Here is a 24,689-nt window from a genome sequence, read left to right on the forward strand (position 1 = left end):
TATCATTGCTGTTATTTGATTTGCATGTTCAATGTGACCAAAATGATTCTGTACATCTGCACGTCGCGTTTTCAGTGGGAGAAACGATTCGTCACTTATCCAAGGGACTTTTTTTTTCATCTTTATGTCAGCATAAGCAAGTATTACAGTAAGTACTGTATATCAGTACATATCTTTATTTTCTTTATCGACATATATCACATAATAACATTGCAGGAAAAGCATTGTAATGGTTTGCATTTGGCTATCCATTGACTCAGTCTGACAGAGTAGTAATTCTGTATTGACCCACTAAAGAAAAATTAAATATGATTCCAGATGTCCACTATTTGTACTTTTTAGTTTATGCTCGTTCAAATACAACAAAAATGAGTTTCTAACAAAATATGGGCTCGTCCGGGATTTGAACCCGGGACCTCTCGCACCCTAAGCGAGAATCATACCCCTAGACCAACGAGCCACGACTTCTACATGTGAACACAACAATTTCTGGGATTCAAAGATGCCACGTTGATAAACTTTAAATTGCATCCCACAGTTCATCCACTCCTTGTCCACTGCCGCCATCTGCAGGACATCTTGTGATACACCGGCTAAATCATGACGTCCTGCTGATGTGCAATTGTCAAAATGAATAGCCCATATTCTTAAACATTCTCTTTGTGTGCACATTACATATGGTGCAATATCATTCACAAAAATAGGCACTGCGCACACATCACTTCAAAGACCACTAAACACATTTGTAGAAATGCAGTTACCTTTTTTTTTTTTAGAAACTTCAGATTTTCTTTCTTTCATCCTGGAAACTCTCTTAGTAGGCTTAAATTAGAAATTCAGTGGCATACTGAGCTTTCTTCCCAGTATAAAGTAATTCTATAGTTGCCTGAGTGAAATATGTTTGTTAATCTTGACCTTTACAATTTCCTGCTGACTTTACTGAATTATAATTATTCCAGTAATTGTAATCATTTAAGAATGTTGTTTTATTCGAGGCCAATTTTAATATTGGATTTAATATATTATATTTATTAGTAAATTTGCCATTTTTTGATAACTCTGATTACAAACAGGTGAATACAACATTTATACGCAATAGCCACATCCAAATGTATCTGAACTAACTGATGGATAGCAAATATTTAATGTCCTACATTACATGATCCACATTAAAATCCCAATGAACCCAAAGCTTTCAGTTAAGTTAATCCAGTCTGCTGTCCACGCACGGCCTGACAACAATGACTTTATTATGTTTTCTTTTCACACCATAAAATAAAGCCTTTCAGCTTATAAAAATAAAACACACCAGTCTAAACTTCTGAAAATATCTCCAAATGCAGTAAAATAATATACATTTTGATACAATGCCCACATTTACAGTATGCCAGTATTCTCCATTTTATTGATATATCTTTTTAAGTGTCCCGTGTCTTTAACATAAACTGAACAATAACAAAAGGCAACATGCAGGTGATAGCAGCACATTTAAACCACAAACAAATTCAACATTCTACACAACATGTTGAGACGTTTTAGTTCTGAACCTCCCAAAACATAAAGATGAATATTTTAGAGGTAGTGCTCACTGAGAATGTAAAGGTGATAAAACACATTACATTTAACAGGTCTTATGCTGGGTTTTTGTGAGCCATAGACAGCAGGTGACTTCTTTCTTTACTGAAACTGTGAAATAAACTACATTTCTTCATAAATAATGTAATATTTATTTCAATAGAGAAGCTTATGGTGCCAGATTTTCGGGAATTATTATGGCTTTTTAGTTCCCGGTAATTCCCGCTAATGACAACTACAGGTATACTTCAGCATTAGTTAATACTTCTGTAACCTTTATCTCTGGCACAGAGAATACTTGAGTAAGAGAGCAGTGTAAACTCCTTAATCAAAAATGGCATTTGCCATAAATGTTTCAGTTGTAGCATTACAACAGGTGGAAATAAGTATGAATGAGCACATTTGGATATAAATTGAATGCATGTAAACATGGCCTTAGAACCTGTTCCAACATCCATAAATCAAAACGGTGCCACCTCTGCACATCAACAGGAGACTTAATTTCCCCATACATAGAATTTAAAGTGCTTTTCATCTCATTTCTCATCATCACGTGAGTTTCATGTTGACACCCCAAATCTCTCTTCTTTATCTAAAAAAACAAAACAAAACAAAACAAAAAACCCCAATACTGGCTGCTGATGCTTCTGTAACCAAGCAAGAGATTGGAAAAAAAAAAAGTATTACTGATAAAAAGGTCCATTAATAAATGTTCTTAATTACTTTCCCAACCTTTAAGCCTTACCTGTACAGATATGTGGCATGTCTAACAACAACAGTTTACATTGCAAGACTGGCTAGAATGACATCTTACTGCCAAGTCACAAAAGTAGAATAACTGAGGTGACAGGCATGCTGGGATAGCTCCAAAAAAAAAAAAAAAGAAGAAGAAAAAGAAGAAGAAAAACCAAACTGTTTCATCCATCTGTGGGCACCTCATACATGGTATTGAAACATCACCATAATAAAAATACTCCTAGAAAAAGCTATGATAACAATACTGTGCAAATATTCAGATGTTATTATTTCATAAAAATATATATAGAGAAAAAAAACATCAGAAACAACTGCAACAGACAAAACACACCAGAGACAGTCTGTTGATGCTGAGTGGACTTCATTTACAAGATGTAAAATGTCTTTTTTAAAAGCCTGTCAAAGGGTGATGTGCTGAGACAGAGTGGAGCTGGTTAAAAAGGGTGTCAAGCCTAACTGGCTCCAGATTGAAGGGGGGGACAGAGAGGTGTACTGGGTGTGGTGTGGGTTTGCGGTCAGCTCAGAGGTGGACTTAAAGAATCTTCTGGAGGATGGCATTTGGGACTTCCAATGTCTCGTCCTTCACCAGAACTATGTCATAAGAGTCCAGATATTTGTCAAGTCGCTCTTCCACCTGCAAAGAGAGGCCACAGAGAAAAGGTCAGGAGACAGTTCATCTAATCAATCTTCAAGCAGCCACAGCACCTGCCTTCAGGGAAAGTGAACCTGACTAAGCAGTCTAAAAACCATGTTTCCAATTTTTTGGGGGTCAACTCTTAAGTATTCTGTGATTTGCATTAAGACACTATTTATCCTCAAATCTGAAAAATGGCATGGACTTAGAATTGTTAGGGTTTTTTTTAAGGAGAAAAGGAATAAAGGCTAATTTCACTCTAATAATCTCTCAGTAAATAAATTAATAAAATTCAAAAGACAAATGTTTGCTGACAGTGTGCAATATTACAAAGTATAAGGGCTAGATGGCAGAAAGCCTTCAACATGGCATTTCCATAACCCCAGACAATGAGACACTGCTATTCTATTATTCCCTTACTGACCTCAAGTAGATGTAATATTGATAACACAGCCAACTCAATGTTCAGGGACATTTTTACTATGCTTAAGGATCTGTCTATGCATGTCATGGTTGTACCTTGTCATTGAGGAAGCCAATCTTTAAGATGTTCTCCGCATTGGTCACACCATCAGCCATGCTTAGGTCCCCCAGTGAGTCGCCCAGCAAGATGATGTTGGAGTACTCTTTGATTTGTTTGAAGTACTCTGAGTTCCGCAGGGCACCGTCGTGTTTGTTGTACACATGGATCAGCTCACCTTTAAATCCCTTCAAGATGCCCTGCGAAACAAGGAGACAATAAAAAAATTCCATTCAGTTTTATTTACATAGCGCCAAATCTCAACAACGGTCACCTCAAAGTGCTTTATATTGTAAAGTAAAGACTCTACAATAATACAGAAAAACAATATTCAGACAAGCCCAGACAAGTGGAAAGAAAAACTCCCTTTTAACAGGAAGAAACATCCAGCAGAGCTTGTTCAGCCAATGTGCTTCTATTTCTCTACAGATTAACTGTAAACACCAGAATTAAGACTCAAAAATGAAGACTTTGCCTTTCATTAAACACTCACATTTTCATCAAAGTCCATGAAGTTGGAGACGACCTTGACGTTGGGGTGATACACTCCTGCCTGGCGCATGATTTCCTCTAGGACATCTCCTAGGCCAGCAGAGAAAATGAACACAGGCACATTGTGCTGATGCAGGCGGTCAAAGAACTGCTCAAAGCCGTCTCTGAAACCAAACACAGGCACAGTTTATCCTTTACACTGTGCTCAAACAGGATTCACACGTGTAATTCAGTTTCCTCCACATCTTCCTCTACAGTTACCTGAGGGCAACCTCAGACTCTCTGACCACCTCTGGCAGCTTGTCCTTCTCTAACCGCTGCTCCACAAGCAGTCGGTGAGAATTGAAATACCTGTAAATATGCAAAAACAATCTTTTACTTTTAGTAAGATAGACCTCACAACTTAAGCAACACACAGCAGTAAAGTAATCGAGTGAATTTGTACAGTGTGCTGGTGTGTGCAAGACTCACCACTCCACCATAAACGGGTATTTCTCCTCCATGGTGAGTTGAGGGTCGATCTCAATGGGATAATATTTATTCTTCAGCGCTAGCAGCTTACTCCTGCACTCTTCTGTTACCAGTTTGCAGTTATCAATGATATCTGTGCAGAGTAAACAGAACGTATGATTCACACAGGGGAACTGCAATTTATGTTTACATTTCTTACACTGTAAAGTGCTGCATAATAAAAAGAAATGTCTTTTTTGTGTTTTACTTACTGTGACACGTTGGACAACGCTTGCCGTTAACTGAGAATTTGCTTAACGTCATGTCAAAGTCTGTGATGATCTGAAACAGTGAAGAACACTTTGTTTGCCAGAACCATGAAAGACCCTCAATCAGACACAAAAAGAAACAAAGGCCCTCAAAAGGAATGCCCTGGAGGTGATAACTGCCAACTGAAATCTTTTTTAGTTTAGGTGGTGTAAGACAATTAGGGAACCCAATAGCTAAACTGGTGACAAAGTCAATTTGGGCAAATGCCATTTTTCTGGGATACCTGAGTCAAGACTTCCTGTTCTCTGTGAAAGTTATGTTTACTTGTTATTTGTCTCAACGTGGACTATTTTACCTTTATTCACAGCTAAAGCCCAGTGAAACCTGCTGGGCCAGTAAAACACAAGCTAACTGGTGATAATTGGAAAAATATTTTTCCATTTGCTGCAGCCTTACAAGCTTCTTCACCACGAGGTGGTGGTGTTTTACCAAAAGACACACAGACAGGTTTAGTATAATGACAAACTGATGTTTTACCTGCAGTTTGGAAGCTCCTCCTTTGATGAGACCGCAGATGATGTCCTCCACCTTCCCGTGGTCCTTCATGTGGACCGTGGTTTTCTCAAATTGAGGCATCTGGAGGGACAAAGAAGAGGAGAGACACGTTAGTGTGGGCTGACTTTTAAAAATTCCTTTAGTGTAGATTTGGGAAACGTTAATTTACCAACATAACCGTTTCAATTCTCAGATTCTTCAGCTTTAGAGATTTTTGAAAGGCTCTGGTTCTAATAAAAGCACCTCAGAGTAAACGTATCTGGTTAGACCTGCCTCCTCTTTTGGGTATAGAGAGAAGAATGAGGACGCTGCAGAGAAGTTTGTGTGTTGAGAACTTTGGGTTGATTTTAACTGAAATTAATTACATTTGAAGCGTATCTGTCAAAGAGAGTGCCAAAGGAAATGGAGACGTGTGCTGTCTTGAATGCACCTCCTACATGCACACGATACTCAAACTGAACTACAGTCACTGGCATTTTTATGCATCAACACCTCGAGCATATCTGAACACAGTGTTCCCTGATCCACATGCAGAGTTTGCGGGTCATGAAACAGCTGATGTGTGGAATCTGTCAGTGTTGTATAACGAACTCAAAGACACACAAACAGCTACAGTGACTCTCTGCAGAGAGGGGGTGAACTTCAACCTTTCTTGTAACTTAATCACATCGCCATGAGATCTGCTTAGTCAGACAAGACTGTCCTCAAAGCACCTCACCACCTCATAACTTTTCTTTGTGAGTTTTCATTCCAAAGTACTGGTAATGATGCGCTTTTTATTATTTATTCGGTTTAATTTAATATTAATTCCTGCCTTTTAATTTGCTGACATTTCTAAATGCCACACACAGCAGGACAGCTCAGATCAGTTTGTGTACATTAGAGCTACAATATACCAGACAACCTTAGAATTTGGCTGAATCAAGGGGAAAAGAAATACTTTGCAAAGAAGTTGAGCATTCAGTTATAAATATAAAGATGTTTTGATCACTTTTTACAAGTTAGCAACAGTGTGGCTGGTGGCGTCTTTTCCTTGCGAGTCTGAGTTTGTGTGTGGGTCATGTCAATTTGCGGTCCCTGTGACATCTACTGTAGCAGGAAGTACCATAAAAGTGGTTATGAGTAGTCTGGCAGATGTTTATACGTCTGTTTCCGGATTTCTGTGGGGAGCTTTGTCAACACAGTAACACTGCAACTGAGCAGGAGCCAGCAATGAAACCTTAGAGGAGTGCAGTTGAGATAAAATATAGGTCATGTCATGATGCTTGTCATTTTTCTTGGTAATCTGTATCCATAACATGAACTGGCATGGCATTAGTTCAAGTGTTGTGTTGGGAGGAGCTAGTGTCAGACCAGCATAATCAACATGCTGATTTATAATTTATACCTCATTCCGGGGAAAAGTCACCAAGTAAAGTTTTTTTGTTTTTTAAAATATCCATCCATCCATCCATCCATCCATCCATCCATATAGATATATATATAGATATATATCAATCAAATGATCGATTAATGATTCTCTACATGCATTTTCTCCCGTGTATCCATCTCATCATCCATTTAGAACGAGGGCTTGGTCTTGTTAGCCCAAATTAACTGCTCAAAGGTATTACCAAGATGGCTGCTAAATGGCAAGATGCTCTTAGGCACGCTCTAAGATATTCAGTGGGTTGAACCATAACTAAATGACATATTGCATGTCTCCTCACACTCCAGACGTTGAGGTACGAGGCAGTTTTTTCTTGAGTATAAACATGTTCCTACTAGTGCATTGTCACTAATAAGTATTTGCATATAAATGTTTGATCCCTCACATTCCAAACCCAACTGTATCTTTATACAGTCCAAATCATGGAGTCATTTTAATGCTTACGGTTTAAGGAATTATACAGGACGGGAAGGTTGAACGAATAATGGAGGAGATTTAAAACAAAAACAACCACTAACAACAGAAGCAACAGGAAAATGCATCACTTCAATAATTTTAGGGTTTTTCAGAGACTTAGTTTAAACACAGCCTGGGCCTCCACTGTGACTGCAGCTTTCACTGAAAATATATATAATTTAGTTTCATAGACCAACTAATAACAGACATAGTCTTGCAATTAGTCTCTAGTGGAGGACAGTCTTAAAGGTTGTTGGAAAGATGACCTCATGTGTTTGAGGGAATGAGTGTATTTGTGTAGAAATGTTAAATGACCTTGTGCAACAATTCAGCTTGAATAACACCCCACCCGTTATTTCACAAGTAAAGAATAGTTACGTTAAGCCAATAATAGGTGATCATCCATTTTTGTTTTTGCTCATTTGTGTTTTTGTGATGTCTCTTGTGCAGCACAGTTATGTGTTTGGGTCTCAACCAAACAAACAACCAGAGAAGGAAGAAGAACCAACTAAATGCACACAGACAACAGTTTCACCATTTCACAAACACCCCCACCCAACATAATTTACACTTACAGTAGAATTTGACTCGTTACCACTTCATAAATTACTCTGAATCTATAACACAACATTATGAACACAAAAACATTAAGAAGCTAAAATTGACCTTGTCTCATGTATTAACTACCCTAAAAAAGGCCTCATCCAGGAATCTAAGCATGGAAACAACTTATCCAATTTTACATCTGTTGAGTGACGACTATATTCTGGGTCACTGTTAAAAGGATAAGATTACATTTGTTTAAAAGAGATTTAATAGGCTGCCAGAGGGGTGACCTACTAAAAAGCACTCAGACTATGAAATGGCAGTTTATGGGTGTTTCCTTGATGGCAGTGACATCTAAACCTGTTTATTATGAAACGCTGCTTCACAGCTTACATGTTATGTGTCTAAGACTACTTAACGGTCATGATCTTCTTAGAAACAGCTGATTACAACATTACAAATCAACAAGTTTAGGAAATGTTCCAATTTCAGAATTGAAGCCAACGTTTTAAACATCAAAACTGCTAAATGCTTAGATTTAATTTTTTTGTGAACATTGACAGCAAGAATTTGTTGCACTTAATGAATTTTTGCAATTAATGTGTAACAAAACTGCATGCAGCCTGGAGTACGACCATTTGAAACAAACACCCCACCGTCCCTTCCTCCCTCCTACACACACACACACACACACACACACACACACACACACACACACACACTTACCTCCAGTTTGGCGTCTCAGCTAAAACGAGAGTGAAGAAAAGATTGTGTGTCTGCAGAGGCCTTATATATCTACAGCAACAGCAAGGGAGGGAGGGGTTTTTGCTCAAAATAGATTAGAAAACATAGGCCCTCCCCCTATACAGAAGGGCTCGAACACTAGAATACAGTGTCCCTGTCAACACACACAAACAAAACTCATATAAACAGCTGTGAAATTGAGCCGGGGGAGGAAAAAAAGGAAACCTTTAAAATCAATGAGAATGGGTTGATGACTGCTGCTGAGCACACACATTTTTAAACACACAGCATACGGCCCTCCACGTGGAAACACACAAATGCAGCAAAATGCTTGACGATGCATTAAAAGTCACAGGGGTCAACGTTCGGTGTGAGCATCGAGCTGCTTGGGCATTCAGTGGTCAGTCACGCATGAAAGATCAACTAATAGACGTGACTCAATGCAAGTTAACACATATATACATATTTTACGTATCTTATGCTCATCTTTGTGGAAATTCTCATATATATATATATATATATATATATATATATATATATATATATAATGCAGATGTACACACATGTAGAAACATGCAAACTACACTGTCTTTACATTTCTGGATGCATCTGAACGCATCCAACATTCTTTTTGAAATGTATGCACACAAACTGGTACTCTGGCTGAGCAAGTTCTTGCATTAAAGTCAACTCCTAGATAACTTTTCTCATATCAGTTGCAATCATGCAACTAATATGCAATTTATTTCATCAATCAAATGTCAGTTCAGTGGAGCTATCAGTAAAAATCCATCACTGGTATTCAGTTGAGAAACCTGCAGTTTGTGATGAATAACATTCAGAAACCTGGTCAGCTGTCACATGTTTGTCATATTTTTGTCAACAACTCCAAGTTAAGAAGCTAAGAAGCAAAGAAACTAATGCTAAGTGATTCGATGACTATATAAAATTACAAATGAAAGTTAAGAGTTGAGCGTTTAGAATTGAGCATAAAGGCAGTGTCATTTTAATTGTTTAAGGGCAACTGTTATTCTGAACTGGCGCTATATCAAAAAGAAAAATTTAATTGAATTTTCTGCCAGTTATCACATCTTGCGTGCACCAAGGATCACAAAGCATGGGAAAAAACAGCATTGGATTGGTGAAGGTATTATCACCATATAGTCTGCATACATGAAACTCAATGACATATCTAAGTTTCCTTGAAGCTCATAATCTGGAGGGACCTTAAGTCTGTTTACAGCTCTCATGAAGTGGGTGCAGCCTCTAAGAACTCTGTTATCAGCATTTCAGAGAACATAAAAGGGAATGTTGCATAACAACATTTGGACCTTTGTGCGACACTGACACGATGCCACAGGCTTGATTTTCGCTGAACAAGTTGCTATAAGATGGCAGAGACTGGATCGTGAGATGACCTCGTCTTCTTTTCTGATCACCTCGACTCCCTCGCATACCACAACACCCAAAAATTAGGTCAACTATCTCCGGTTACATCTCACCCCTATAACAGGTCCCTGCAGCACGAGCCTCACAGAGACACAGCACCAACAGCTGCCTCACGGCTTTATAAGAAAAGGCCCAGTGACTGTTTGGTGTAGTTGTGTGGCAGGATAATACTGTTTCTGTTCTAACACGCTTTGATTTAACTCTGCCTTTGCGTATTTTGGTTGCACAAACCAAGTGACAAAAAGCCAGTGGAAATCTGTGCCATTACCTTTAGTTTGAAATGTGCAATTTCACACTTCCCAAAATGCAAACCTTCAACTAACATCCATCCTTGCACCATCAAGCCCCTTCTAATCAGATTCCCAGCTCCAGGGGATAAAACAATGGCAGGCTCTGATATTTTTAGACATACACTGGGATTATTGTCTTATCCATGCAGATCATATGATATTAGAATGCTATCCTGAGCCATGCACTGCACAAAGGTTTCAGTACTTCAGTTTCAGGTTTGTTTAATTTCACTGATTTAATCTGTGTTTGTTTAGAAAATATTGCATATTTGCATGTGGCCATACAGACCCAGAAGCATTTTTAAATATCAAAATTAACACAGCTAGTCCCCCCATAGCCTTGGAGAGACAGCACACCCACCCAAGATGCTGCATGAAATAAATAAATACAAAAAATAACAATACGTTATTGTAAGATCAGCCAAGCACCCCAAAAAGCAGTCAACTTCACGGAAATGATCAGGCTAACAAAAACATCTGATCTTTCAATTAAATCTTGACTTCTCAAATAGGCAAGTGATGGATGAGCACCTCACTTTTAAAAAAACCACAGACTTTCAATCCCCTGTTAGGAGTAGATGTTGAGTCTGAACAGGTTAGGTTCAGGATGCTGTGACCCAATCCTGGCATGACCAGGTCAAAGTTCATTAAGGATTAAATGCACAGCCTGACTGAATGTAACCCCCTAATGTTCATGCACTAGGATTTCATCACCTGTAAACGCAACCTAAAAATTGAGTGATCTCTAATTAGAAATAAGGAAATTTCCATGGTATGAAGCTCAAATTTTGCATGTCTTCATTAAATATTGATTTGATTAATTTTTCATGTGATGATCCTATTGTGTTTTATTTTATCTTCAACAGTTTCATTGTCTCTCAGAGCTGTAAACAATGTGCTCAAATGCATTTATCTCCCCTTTCTAAGCGCAAACATTTAGATTCAGGTCTAATAAGGATTTTACAGACTCTGATTTCAGCTCTTCTTTAGCACAACAGCAGGGAAAGTAGTGTTCTCACTAGCCACAATCCAAACTCTAATCACTGTAAAATCCTTTACCATCACAGTAAAAGCATCCAAGCAATCACCATCTTCAACATGAATAGATGTATCCAAGCTGATATCCCACATTAATCCAATCTTTACTACTTTTATGACAAACTCGAAACATGTTTTTGATAGCAATACCAGCCTGGGTATGATTAACGTGTGACATGGTGCCAGCTTTAAGGAAACCCTTTAGTGTCCCATTACCACACACACACTGGGAGCTGCTATGGCTGTCAGCATGATGGCAATCTGTTCCTAATGATAACAAAGTTTGTTCAGTAGAATAAGTGCCTGCCAACCTGCTGAGAGACTGAATGCCAAGAGCAGCCTTAAAACTGACAAACCAAAACTGCCTTTTTTGTCTTAACAATTTCTTCTTATGCAAATCTAATAACTGAAAGTGTAACACATGTTTTCATTCATTCAACATAGCACCTTAGTCTCCACTTGCCTCTCTCCCTGTTGTTTTCTTTTTCAAGATAATAATTAAGTCTATGTACGTATCCAGCAGTGCTATCCAAACTGTCACACTTTAATACCAACAGATAGTCTGCAAATATCATAACACATAATAGTAACACCTGTATAACACATTATATATTTATAAACCCTTCAACGCTCTGCTAACAACCAGCTGTAGCATGTTCAGCTTTTTGTATAGGTTGTCTTGTTAAAAGTATACCCAATTCAGCCAGTCACTTGAGTTACATTTTCTTTACAACAGTGTATTCATCATTAAAGCCTATATATTTCCAAACACTAAGTTGTTCAGTTGTTTTGTTCACATTTTTCTCTGCAGAGCTACATTATAGAGTTTTTTTGTTGTTTTTTTTAAAATCCTAGCATATATACATATATACAGTAAGGTTTGGCAGAGATGGAGAAGGGAAAATTTACACTGTTGTGCTCTCTAGTGGTCACAACAGTTAAACACAGTCCAGCAAGCTCCTTCACCTAAAAGACCAGTGTGTAAGTTTTGGTGGCATCCAGCGGTGACAGTGCAAATTGCAACTAAATAAACACCACTTGCCTCAAACTCCTCTTTTTTACTACATTTGCAACATGAAAGGTTCTACAATCAGAGTTCCATAAAGTGCAGCAAACTGCAGCACTTGGAAACATATACACACAGCTACAAATGCCTGCTGAATATGATGTTAGAAACCTAGAAATGACTGTCATTCATTTAAATGTTTTGTTCATATAATCAACTATCAAGGCCATTAAGACAACACAGTAAGTGCAATCAGTATCATCATGTAGATAAAAAGAGGAGAACAGACAACAAGGCAACTTCCAAAAGACTGCACGTTTCTCCCTCTGCATTTAGTAATGCAATTAGTCAACTGGAAAAGCAAATAAATGCTCACATAAAAATACAGTACTTCTAACAGTCGATGACAGAGAGAAGAGCTCTTTACAGATAACACTCTGCTTCTGTCGCACTCTTGCCTCCATAATTGTTTTCATTGTATTTACATGGGATGTTTTCCTCCATAGTTGCAAATTGAAAAGGTTCAACATAATATATAATTCTCTCAGAGCAGGGTTCTGACATCACTATCCGCTTCAATGTAAACAGTGAAAGCCTATGGACAAAAGGACTAACTTTCTTTTCTTTTTTTTTTTACAAAATCTAAGATGTCTATAGTGTAACTTAAAATCAGATCTAAACTTCTGCTGTCTGTTAATACAACACATATTTATGCTAAAGTCAGTAAATATTAACGAGATACTCACTTGATACCACTGAGGACAACACTACGAAAACTCAATTCCCAGATGCATTAACAACTACTCAGTTTCATGTCTCATCTAGTACTATCCTGTCAGGGATGAACACTGATAGCTCTCATTTATGTTCATTCTATAACATCAGATTACTATGATGCATTTAACAGATTTAATTTCCCAAACTGACATTTCCACACAGGCGTACAGCAGTCAAGGAACAAACTGGAACAATGAAAAGAATAAATTCAAACCTGTGAAATGAGGAGCATATCAGCAAAGAGAAATTAAAGTTTTTGGACACCATTTCTCAAATGGAAACGTTTTTCTTCAGTACACTATCAGAGTTTTAAACAAATTAGACAGACCGCTGTCGCAAGACAAAGTAAATAAAAGAGCAATTATGACATGATGGCAAGAGGATATTTGCTATGAAAATTACAACTGGCAAAACTGTAAATCTTTATCTGCAGCCACAGCATTTGACTGCTCTTTCAGCCACTTTTCAAGTTTCCACAAACAAATAAAATGGGAGATGTTCCTGCAGAATTCAGCTAACAGTTTTTCCAGTAAACTGGCTGTGCATATATGTTTAGCTAGAAACTGCATACAAACAGCTTTGACTAGCACAGCAAATGCAACAAAATATATACATTCAATCTCGTATCTCTCTTTTGCAGTTATGATTAAAGATTTCTTGAGAAAAAGTCAAAGACACATCTGCTGTGTGCGCCAAAGGTTTTCTTAATGTTGGACAATTATATATTTGCACGTGCTACAAAGAACTTACTGGACTTTTAATGTCAACATTAACAGGGTTTCTCCTCAGAGATGGAACACCCACCAAAGAAGCCATGTTGAAAAAATAAATAATCGTGCTACTGAATTAATTTATGTGCACTTGATTCATTAGATAGAAAACTGCAGTTTTCTATCATTTATGGTCATGCCAGTCTGTCTGCCTCTAGTTTTTGTCTGCACATGTTATTGTAAGACCAAAAAGGTCTGACAGACAACTCACTCAAACAGAGAAAAATATCCTTGCAAAAGGGATGTACTTTGCTATGACACGGAGGCAAATCCCACTAGTGGAACTGATTACAGCCACAGAATCAGCAATTTGAAACAACAACAATGCAGATGTGGAAGTAGAGTAACTGCGGACAAAAGTTTTGGCCTGTCTCAGCAATGCAAAGCCCCCAGTTTCCAACATCAGCATGGAGGAGAGGAAGGCACTCCCATCACTTAGTAATTGCAAAAAAATTATCATCCTTCCGGCAGACAAGGGTAGGTGCACACCATACCACTTTTTTATGTCAGATACCGATACCAATATCATAAATTTGGATATCTGTCGATATCGATATGAATCCAATATAGTGTGTTTTTAACCAATAAAACTGTTTTTTTAATATCTTGCTGCATTTTGTATAGGTTCAAACTCAAGTTAAAAAACAAAAAACAAAAAAACAAAAAAAAAAAAAAACACTAAAGCTATTCTGTTATACCTGTATGCAAAAAATACACTGCACCCAAAATATTTCACAATTCAGCAATACTGATCAATCTAATAAACTTAAACCTACTCCATCCTCCTTATTCTGGTATTTTAAAGAGTAAGCAACCTAACTAATAGGGTTGCAAACTCCCAGCAAAAAATAGGGAACCACCCTCCACCTCATGATGCTTAATCGACGTAATCAACTTTAATTTGATGCAGTGTGAAAAAAAATGCACAGAAATCAATTATTTAGGAGAGGGAGGGAGAGAGAAGAGGCAGTCGCTCCATATATCGGTTGTTAAGCTTAACGCGGGAATGCTTTACAAACATTCAGAGATGAACTGCCACACTTGCTTTACTTCTCTCTGGGGGAACTTCCTCAGAGATGAAATGCCGGTTTGGTAGCGAGGCTACAAATACTCAACCAGACCACCGATAGGGCACGCCACAGCTGCTCTATCACGTGACACATACTGCTCCGACTGCTCCGGTTATGAGCTGAGTTAAGCCATGTCGCAAGTTTTGTGAGGTGCTTTTTTGATATTTAATGGATCGGATTACATTTTTTATTTTTCTCCGATATCCGATCCAGTAATTTAGGTCAGTATCGGACCGATACGATACGTAATATCGGATCGGTCCATCTCTAGTACCTTTAAGACCAATTGTCTGTATGAGCAACTCAGTCTCCTATAACATCTCAAAGTTTCTGGCTTCGATCTTTAATTCGATGTGGTGTTTAGGCAGCTCTAAACACAACATCCAGAACACTTTGAATTTCGTTGAGAAGGTGAGAGATGTCATTATGGAGGCAGATGATCAACGGTCATGACAATTTACATATTAATGATCATTAAACTGGCCATTGACACGTTTTTCTTCAGTACACTATGAGAGCTTCATACAAAGCAGACAGGCCATTGTTGCAAGACAAAGCACATAAAAAGGAACTATGACTCAATGACAGGAGGATACCTGCTATGAAAATTACTATCAGCAAAAATGTAAATCTTTATCTGGAGCCAAAGCATTTGACTGCTGCTGCAGCCACTTCAGAATGTGAATGTGCCAACTGAATTCCAGGGGAGTCTTTCTAGTAAATTAGGTTATAAGTGTGTGAATGTTTTGGATAGAAGCTGTATATAAACAGCTTTGACTAATACAAAATAATGGCTCAGTTGGTGTTATATTACATATTACAGTACTTCTGGATATAATCTCGCATGAAAGCTTGTTTAATATGTATTTTTCAATGACAAAATATTGCAAATCTCACATTCTTTGCTGCACCAACTACCAAATGTCAAACTATGTATCTGTAGAATACATTATAAAAACACAGTTAAAGGTAAAGATATATTTAAAAAAAAATGAAAGAGAAATATGTTGTGTGTGATAAAGGTTTTCCTAATGTTGGACAGCATACTGCATACCCAGGATTTTCCCTGCCTCAGTATTATTTTTTAGGAAGTCTTTCAGGAGGTGATTTGAAAAATGTTTTATTAGATTGCTGTTTAGTTTTGGAAGGCAATCTAAAAGTTCTTTGGTGGTTGACACCAACTTTGGATGGCATGTTTTTTTTTCCTAAAATAAAAGATGTACATACCTCAGTGTGAACAAACTAAAAGAAAAATCTAAATTATATATATGTTTGTTTTATATAATGGCTCTTACATAACAACAAAGTTACGTGCTGCTGTTTCCCACCTTTTTAACAACACAGGCATATGACTTTTCCCCGCACATTTCTTACCTTCATTTTTGTGTCAACTGTTAATGTTTTAGCAGACCATTCTGATTCCTGCTAGAATGGTTAGAGAGCTGGACCCAGAGTCCTACCTGCACTCCTGATGATTGCATAACCTGTAGTAGACAGTAGCACTCAGCATTTTTCTAATGTTGAAAGAGCTGCAGAGCATCACTGACACAGAGGCTCAGCTGTCACTGCATAAAAGTGGCTCCTGCTCTTTCTGTGGGAGAAAAGCTGCCCGGTGACCTCTAAACAGCTGCTGTTTTAAGGAACTGTCGCGCACGCGTACAGCATCGTGTAGGCCCATTAATGTCAAGAAAACAGAGCAGAGCGTCCCATTTCCGGCCGAAAATTTCTGAACGCATGCTCCAACCTCCTGTGAGTGTTTCAGTGGACAAAATACAATGTCATAACAAGTTGTTTTTTTTTACTACATAAACACATTAAACAACTCGCTCGTCTTGGAATAAAGACGGAATAGCTATTATGAAAAAAGTGCACCTTTACTTTGAAGCCCTTGCTCCTTCCCTTCCTGTTTCTTACCGCTCTTGATAAAACTAAATTGTCTACTTGTACTAACCATTTCTATGATCCTAGTTTTCTTTCCAGCTCGCTTCTTTTTGGCGACGATGTACTGGGCAAGAACCACGCCGCCGAACAAAGCACACACACTGGCGCTGGCCGCGGCTCCGACCTTCACCACGGCCGTCCTGTCCATGACGGTCCGCCGTTTTCTCACCGACCTGCCCGCCGACCGATCAGTCCCGTCCTTCCTCCTATCAACAGACGTCTGCCTTCTGGTGCAATCACGCAATCAAAGATCGTCTATACAGAATGTGACCCGTTACTATGGGGGCAAAATGTGTGTGATTTTTATAAGAAACTAATTCAAACCAGAACTTAATTTGCCGGTTGCTAAGCCACACCAGATAAGCTAGCAAAATTGCTACATCCAAATCTTTCTAAACTTACTCTCCAAAAGTTGATTCTGTTCATCTGGACGTAGCGTTTTGTGGGAGAAACGTTTCGTCACTAATCCAAGTGACTTCTTCAGTCGCAGCTGACTGCAGGTTTCTAACAATGACTGTATAAAACATGGACGACGCGACAGCTCCCCAAAAATGAAGCCAAAACGTCTCTATCGCCCCCTGGTGTCTGGCTGCAGTATAGGTCATAAACCCCGCCTCCTCCATGTTAACAGATGGGACTGGGGTCAGACTAAAATAAACCTATTCTCCTCAGATAATTTTTTTCCAAAGATTCTTTCTTTTGTTATCAATAGTTCTCATCACGCTGATTGATGTTCAAGGGGTCTCCTCTCCCATAAGTTTGATTCTAATTCCAACCGCGGTGATGTTAAATAGGGGTGGAAACGTCATCATAATAGCTTTGAATGGCAGCTGCAGTCACGGAGAAACTCTGCTATTCCCGAACAGAGAAACTGTATCTCTGTTCGGGAATAGCAGATAGAGCGTAGGCTCTGAGTCGAGGGCGAGCGTTTACGCTAAAACACGACCGAGTGTTTTAGTAAAGTGACCGACAGAAGGACCCGAGGCCCTGCTGCACTTTTTCGGTAAGTTAATAAACGTGTTTGTTAGTGGTGTGCGGATCGATATTGAAATATCGATTGTTCCGATCCCAGGAATTTATGTTCTAGAATCGATTCTCATATTAAAATATCGATATTTTAGTACTTTGGGGTAAATTTGTAGTTTTTCATTAACAGGAACACAGTGGAAAGAAACTATATCATTCGGATCATCTAAATTGGAAGAAACTACTTCCTCTTATGCCTTTCATTGTCATATGCGAAATACGGCTGTATAAATGTGTTGCAGCCCCTGGCCAGTGTTGCCAACTCCTCAGTAAGGAAAATTGCTATTGGCTATGCTAAAAGTCTCTAGAAGTTGCTAAACGACATCATCGCCTAATTTGCATAATTGACTAGCGACTAGCGACAAATCTAGTGACTTTTTCTGGTGTTATTGGAGACTTATTCACGACAACTTTTTGACGTGAAAGCGCATATTGCTCTTCTCAACAAGCAGCGGGTGCTGCTGTGGGCACCTCGCCCGTGCCAAAGCGCTCACGGGCAGAGGATAGTCCTCCCCCAGCTGCTATCAGGGCAGGAGATGTTCCCACCTATGCGTCCAAACTGCAAATGAATCGCGTATAAGTGAAGCCTCTGCTCCCGCACTGACTGTAACGCAATCAGTTCTCCTTTTACTGTTATGTTGTTTTGTGGATCACAAGGTTTAAAACTACTACAAAAAACGATAATCGCTAAAAAATAATAATAATAATAATTTGTAATTCTAAATAAATTATAAATGCATTTAGGACGTTTTTTTTTAACTCACTTTATGTCTCTTCTTCTTTTCTCTCCTACAACGTGGGTTACAATGATATTAGCATGACCAATTATGCAAATTAGGCGATGATGTCGTTTAGCAACTTCTAGAGACTTTTAGCATAGCCAATAGCGATTTTCCTTACTGAGGAGTTGGCAACACTGGCCAGGGGCTGCAACACATTTATACAGCCGTATTTCGCATATGACAATGAAAGGCATAAGAGGAAGTAGTTTCTTCCAATTTTAGATGATCCGAATGATATAGTTTCTTTCCACTGTGTTCCTGTTAATGAAAAACTACAAATTTACCCAAAGTACTAAAATATCGATATTTTAATATGAGAATCGATTCTAGAACATAAATTACTGGGATCGGAACAATCGATATTTCAATATCGATCCGCACACCACTAACAAACACCCACTGATGTATAAATAGAGACCAGGGCAGTCTCAGAGCGGCGAGTCCCTGAGCCCTCACTCTCGTGCGAGAGCTCAGAGCTGCCCTTGCTAAGCAACAAGTAAAACTTTGTGTTTCTCCTCTCTGATTCTCAGCTGAAGAAGTGTTTTAGAATATATCTCTTGACACTGGGACCTTTGCTTAGCGATATGGTGATACAATTACAAAATTGATCATCGACCTGCGGCCTAGAGCGTCCTGGTGCCACGTGCACTTATAGACACTCTTATGTTCAAACATTCGTTATGCTGTTCGTTATGGCCATACTGTTTGCACAGAAGTCCAATAACAAAACACCACTCGGGTTCAGATCCAGGAGGCCGTTCCTCCCAATCACGCCCCTCCAGGTCTCACTGACATTGCCCACATGAACATTGAAGTCTCCCATTAGGACAACAGAGTTCCCAGGCGGAGCATCCTCCAGCACCCCACCCAGGGACTCCAAGAAGGCTGGGTACTCTGAACTGCCACATGGCGCATAAGCGCAGACAACAGTCAGTTGTAATAAATAATATTGCATTGTATGGGGCAATCGTGGCTCAAGAGTTGGGAGTTCGCCTTGTAATCGGAAGGTTGCTGGTTCGAGCCCCGGCTCGGACAGTCTTGGTCGTTGTGTTCTTGGGCAAGACACTTCACCCGTTGCCTACTGGTGGTGGTCAGAGGACCCTTTTATGCTGCTGTATATATTAAAAAAAAAGTAACTTATATACTCAGCTGTGGACTGAGGAGCATATCAGGAAACAGAGACTAAAGTTTTACAACACCATTTCTCACACTGACACGTTTTCTTTGAGTACACTATCATAGTTTTATACAAAGACATAAGGATAGGGAGATAGCTGCTATGAAAATTACAACTGAAAAAAATTGTTAATCTTTTTCTGAAGCCACAGCATTTGACTGCTGCTGCAGCCACTTCACAAGTTTCTGTAAATGATGAAAATGTTTACGCAAATTCAGTTTAAACAGGAACTATCAAAATAAAGTTATTTACCTAAAGCCAAGCGAAACTCAAAATTATAATTATGTGTTCTTAATAAATCAAATAAGTAGTATGAAAGTGTGTACAGCTGTTTAAATAAACTTTAAATAAACTTATTTTATATACTTACAATGTGTATGCTGCAGTTTGCTTAGATATTATTTAGCTTTAGTAAGTTTAATTGTTATTATTTGTTCAAGTATTTGTATTGTATCCATCCATCCTTTTTGGGTTGTTTGTGCAGGTCCAGTTAATGCAGTGGAGAGCTCAGACCTCTGCAAAGGAAGCAAATTTCTGCTGCTTGTATATACAATCTCATTCTTTCGGTCACTCACTACCAACAGCATGTTGCCATATGTGAGCGTAGGGGAAATTGACAGCTTTGTTTTCACACTCTTTCTCTTCACCACAGCAGACCAGCATAGCATTCACATTTGACTGAGACACTGAGATCATTCTTAAGCTCAGCTCGTCCAAAAGCATACCCAGTTTAATGTCTTTGTTGATATGAATGGCAGTGGTCCCCAAGCTTTTTTGCATCATGGACCGGTTTAATGTCTGACAACATTTTCACGGACCGGCCTTTAAGGTGTCACGGATAAATACAACAAAATAAAATGATACGACCAAGCCAAAAACTGTGGTATTTTTTAAAATATAATAATAAACACGAATTGTGTAGCTTTATTATCTGTGTCCTCCTGAAAATTCGCCAACAACATTAAGGTCGTGTCCAAATTCATGGGCTGCATCCTCCTGATTACGCATTTGTAGACCGATTACGTCACAGCGATGCGCCGAAGGCTGTCCAAATTCAAGTTTTTAGCCCCACTCGTCCGCCATTGCCGCGTTGGAGTTTTGGACGAAATGCATTCTAAGATATTTAGCTGTATCAAGTCCACACAAGTCACCACCGATGCATGCTCGATAAAACAGGCGGAGCGAGAACACATCCGGGACTTTTTCGCATTCTCGGCTTGATGCGTACTTTGAATTGGAACAGTACTTGGTCTCCGACTGATGACGTATCATGAGTACACGAGAACGCAAGTACGCATATTGAGAAAGGGCCGTAGACTCCTCCGAATGCAGCCGACAAATGCGTCCTCCTTTTCCCTGAATTTGAAGGATGGGTCGGGTGTGTCCTTTGTCGCCCACCATATCCCAGAATTCATAACGTGGCCCAGCCAAACTCCAGTTTCCGGCAATGGCGGCCACTACTAAGTTTTAAAATTACTCTTATTAGTCTTTCTGGGTCACAAAATAAACTTTTAACATATTTTCAGGCGAGAATGTGGGTGTGTAAACTTCAAATATCTGCTCAGTTTATCAAGATATCGCATATTTCCAAAAGTGCTTCGACGTTTTTGGAGATGTCTGTTACCCACCAGCTCGATAGCTAGCCGGGAGCTCGAGGGTCACTGAAGCCACCGAGAACGGCACAACTCCCGGCACATCATTTTCAGATCACCGCGGACTTTCGCTACTCGGGTTAAACGTAATATTTAAGTCACCTAGACAACCTAAAAATGTTACTGTTGGGCTTTTTTCAGTGTTTTATTTGTTCGTGAGTAAATCGATTTGGCTGAGATTAAAGTTATTAGATTAGATTAGATAAAATAAAACTTTATTAATCCCCCGGGTGGGTTCCTCCTTGGTTTTCACACATCTGAATAAACGTCAAATAGGAAAACTGATTAAACAGAAGTGTGAGATGGTCGAGAATTTACGCCAGTGTCCTGTTATATTTTAGATAGCAAGGAGCCAACGGCCGAATTTATTAAACTCCACCGAGACAGCGGTGACACTAATCAGAAGGCTAGACGTCCAATTCCACAGCCGTTTACTTCCGGCCTATCCGACCTTCTGAGGACCCGGCCTTCGCGGTCTACGTGGCCCGGGTCCTCAGAAGGTCGGATAGGCCTTAAGTAGGATGCAGCCCATAAATTTGGACACGACCTATGAGTAATGTCCTCGTCTCTGCCCCTTAATGCTCTCTGGTCACTATGGTAACGTGTAAACATTTCTTTCAAAATAAGACACAAAAGTACAACACAGCAAAAGACCCAGGGAAACAGAGTTAACCAAAAAAAAAAAAAAAAAAAAAAAAAAAGTGGCCCGGTGGTTGGGGACCGCTGATTTACAGCATAAAGATCATGTTGTATTTAGGGATGTGTATGACTAGTCAACAAGTCATTTAAACATTGCTGCTCCTAACCTAACCTAAAAGTTTTTTTTAACCAAACCTTGGTTGATAAGCAAATAAGCAAATAAGCAAATAAGTACTAGGTGTAGACTGAATTATACAAATGATTTTACGGTTGCCACGAGATAGGCAGATGTCTTGTCTGCAAACATGTTGTTCAGAAATGTATATAAGAGGCTGTCTCACTATGGTCCAGCAGGATTCTACAGTTACACTGACTAAGGTAAGACATCTGAAATTACTTCTTTCTAAGGTCTCGTCCAGTGAATATTACAGTTAATAAAATATTATGTCTGGTGTCTGTCAGGTGCAGGATAGAAATCTTTGGAGTAATTTTTTAAGTCTTAAATTCTAACTGGTCACAAAAGCCAAATACCAGCTGGAAAAACTGTAAGCAATCTTTCTTTAACACAACTCCTTTTCTTTCTGGGGAAATTTTTCATGGTACTTTGGTTGTAACCAAACTTTGTGTTTATTTATAGGGTAAATAGTGTTTTATTTAGATTATCTGCTTACCATTAAAGTTACGATTTTAAGCTTTTTCTTTTCTTTTAACCTGGTTTTACAAACTGCATATAGGCCAGCTACAACATTTAAGGAGATGCCTTGATAGTTAGAGTTTTTGATTTTGCTTCTGTAATTTCCAGCCATAAAATGTATCACTTTTGTTGCATGTAATTTGCTCAGTCTTTCTTAATTTATGGTTATGGAGGCAGAATTTGCCAGTTATTGTTTAATTATTTAATTTATCTTGTTCAACTATTCTGTCCTGTCATGTTTCCACAAAAGAAAAAATGAGGACCCTGATCATCATTGTAATTCTTCAGCTGGCAATCAATCTAATAGAGGCCAACAACGAGGATGTATGTTACTGTATTTTGTTTTATTTTACAATGTTTAATTCACAATGATGCCTTCTTTCTTAATGTTATGTAAAGAAAAAAAATGCAGAAAAAATGAGATGTCCTTGGATACACAAAACAAACAAAAATGAATAAACAATTATTGCTACCATAACAGCATTATTTGATTTGTTTTGCAGGAAATATTAAGTTGGTAAAAATTTCTGTTGTCTTTCACTCACAGCTTGAGTTTGGAGATTTAATTGCCTTCCCAAAGTGTAACTGCCTAGGCAAGTCTGTCTATAAGCACTATGCTGTTTATGTGGGTGACAAAGAATTTGATGGTAAAAAAAAAGAGGAGAACATATTTGAACGTACAGGTAAGTGTAATTGATCTGGAAACTACTAGGACTTTGTTTGCACAAGTAAAAATAAGGCAATTCCTTGACCAGCCACTCTGTAAAATTTCACATGTAGTGACCTGTCAGTCATTATAAATGTTCCTTCACTTGATGCATTATATATTGTGTTACAGTATAATGTTTTCAACTGCTTTCTATTGGTTTCTCACATCTAGGTCCAGTTATAACAACAACAAGCCTTTCAGATTGTATTTTTACGCAACTTGGTGAGAAGGTATACATGAAAGACAACTACCTCGATGGCCTTGAAAAATACCCAAAAAGCAATGAAGAAAGAATAATGGCACAAATCAAAGAGAAGTATCACAAATGTGATACCTATGGACCACTTAAAAATAACTGTGAACACGTTGCAACGTATGTGCGCTATGGAGTGAGCGTTTCAATTCAGGTATGTTGATTAATAGGGCATCGTGTTTGTCACGAAATCCCTCATTCGATTAGGAACAGAACAGAAACCATGACTTGGCCAGTTTTAATTTTGCATATGTTAGTAGTTAATTACACCCAAAGTTCCACTAAATCAGAATTAATTTAGTAAAAAGTACAAACCAGCCTTTGTTCTTATCTAGTGTACAAATATGTCATGTAAATGAGTGGTGGCATATTTCCCTGGAATAGTATAAAATACAGAATTACCTCTCTACCATCAGCAAGGAGGGTGGGGCTGAAGCAGGTAGTGGTCGGGTGTTTGTGGTTTTCTTGCAATATGCCAAATTATTGTTACTCCAGTTTCTTTACTTGACTTGTTATAGGAGGTATTTATTTGTACAAAATTCAGAGCTACATTGTAACATTTAACTTCCCTTTATTTTTTCTTGTATTTACAGCATGGCACTCATGTTGAAGGAAGGTGTACAAATGATCCAAGCATTAATATTCAGGAAATACTGGACAGAATGAATGCAAAGCCCTTTAAGTTTGATGAGAATTGCAGCAACGAATGCCAGTTTGAGAGTCGTAAACATGGTTAGAAGTGTTTTTTCAGCCCTGTCAGCCTCTGACCTTTCTACACATAATGAGAAATAAAAAAGAGAAAAAAAAAAATTTGTGTTGTATTGTGTCTTTTTAACTGTGTCAAGTACCCAGTTGCCCCACCTCTCTTTCTAATATCAAGTCAACCCATCAGGTGTTTACCTTTCACGCACTAAGGCAAAGGTTATTTAATTTCATGTCTTCATTCAGCTCAGATGTCACTAGCACATTTTCACTGGAACTTTTTTTTT

The 24,689-nt window shown here is 38.5% G+C and overlaps 1 protein-coding gene and 1 non-coding gene across 3 annotated transcripts; both read right to left on the bottom strand.

Moving 5' to 3' along the window:
• Nucleotides 1-160: 160 nt before the first annotated feature.
• nt5c3a (5'-nucleotidase, cytosolic IIIA) lies at nt 161-17,077 on the bottom strand. 2 transcript variants are annotated; one of them, XM_005739184.2, is made up of 8 exons: nt 16,779-17,077; nt 5,235-5,333; nt 4,700-4,769; nt 4,449-4,581; nt 4,239-4,328; nt 3,979-4,141; nt 3,485-3,685; nt 161-2,965 (listed from the first exon to the last, which is right to left on the bottom strand). In XM_005739184.2, exons 1-8 carry the CDS (start codon nt 16,914-16,916, stop codon nt 2,864-2,866), a joined length of 996 nt encoding a protein of 331 aa, XP_005739241.1. In that variant the 5' UTR covers nt 16,917-17,077; the 3' UTR covers nt 161-2,863. The 2 variants fall into 2 exon arrangements, with proteins under 2 accessions (XP_005739241.1, XP_005739242.1); XM_005739185.1 differs by lacking the exon at nt 16,779-17,077 and adding an exon at nt 8,410-8,462.
• Nucleotides 389-460, bottom strand: trnap-agg (transfer RNA proline (anticodon AGG)). Its single transcript has one exon. It is a non-coding gene; the product is annotated as a tRNA-Pro (tRNA).
• Nucleotides 17,078-24,689: the final 7,612 nt, after the last annotated feature.

This window comes from Pundamilia nyererei, unplaced genomic scaffold (genome assembly GCF_000239375.1).
Source record: "Pundamilia nyererei isolate P.nyererei 1_Seehausen unplaced genomic scaffold, PunNye1.0 scaffold00090, whole genome shotgun sequence".
NCBI classification, from domain to species: Eukaryota; Metazoa; Chordata; class Actinopteri; order Cichliformes; family Cichlidae; genus Pundamilia; species Pundamilia nyererei.

Coding starts and splice junctions, on each gene's coding strand:
- nt5c3a (XM_005739184.2), bottom strand. CDS start 16,916: ATGGACAGGACGGCCGTGGTGAAGGTCGGAGCCGCGGCCAGCGCCAGT. Junction 4,582..4,699: donor GCGTTGTCCAACGTGTCACA/GTAAGTAAAACA, acceptor TACTCTGCACAG/ATATCATTGATAACTGCAAA. Junction 4,142..4,238: donor GAGTCTGAGGTTGCCCTCAG/GTAACTGTAGAG, acceptor GTTTGGTTTCAG/AGACGGCTTTGAGCAGTTCT.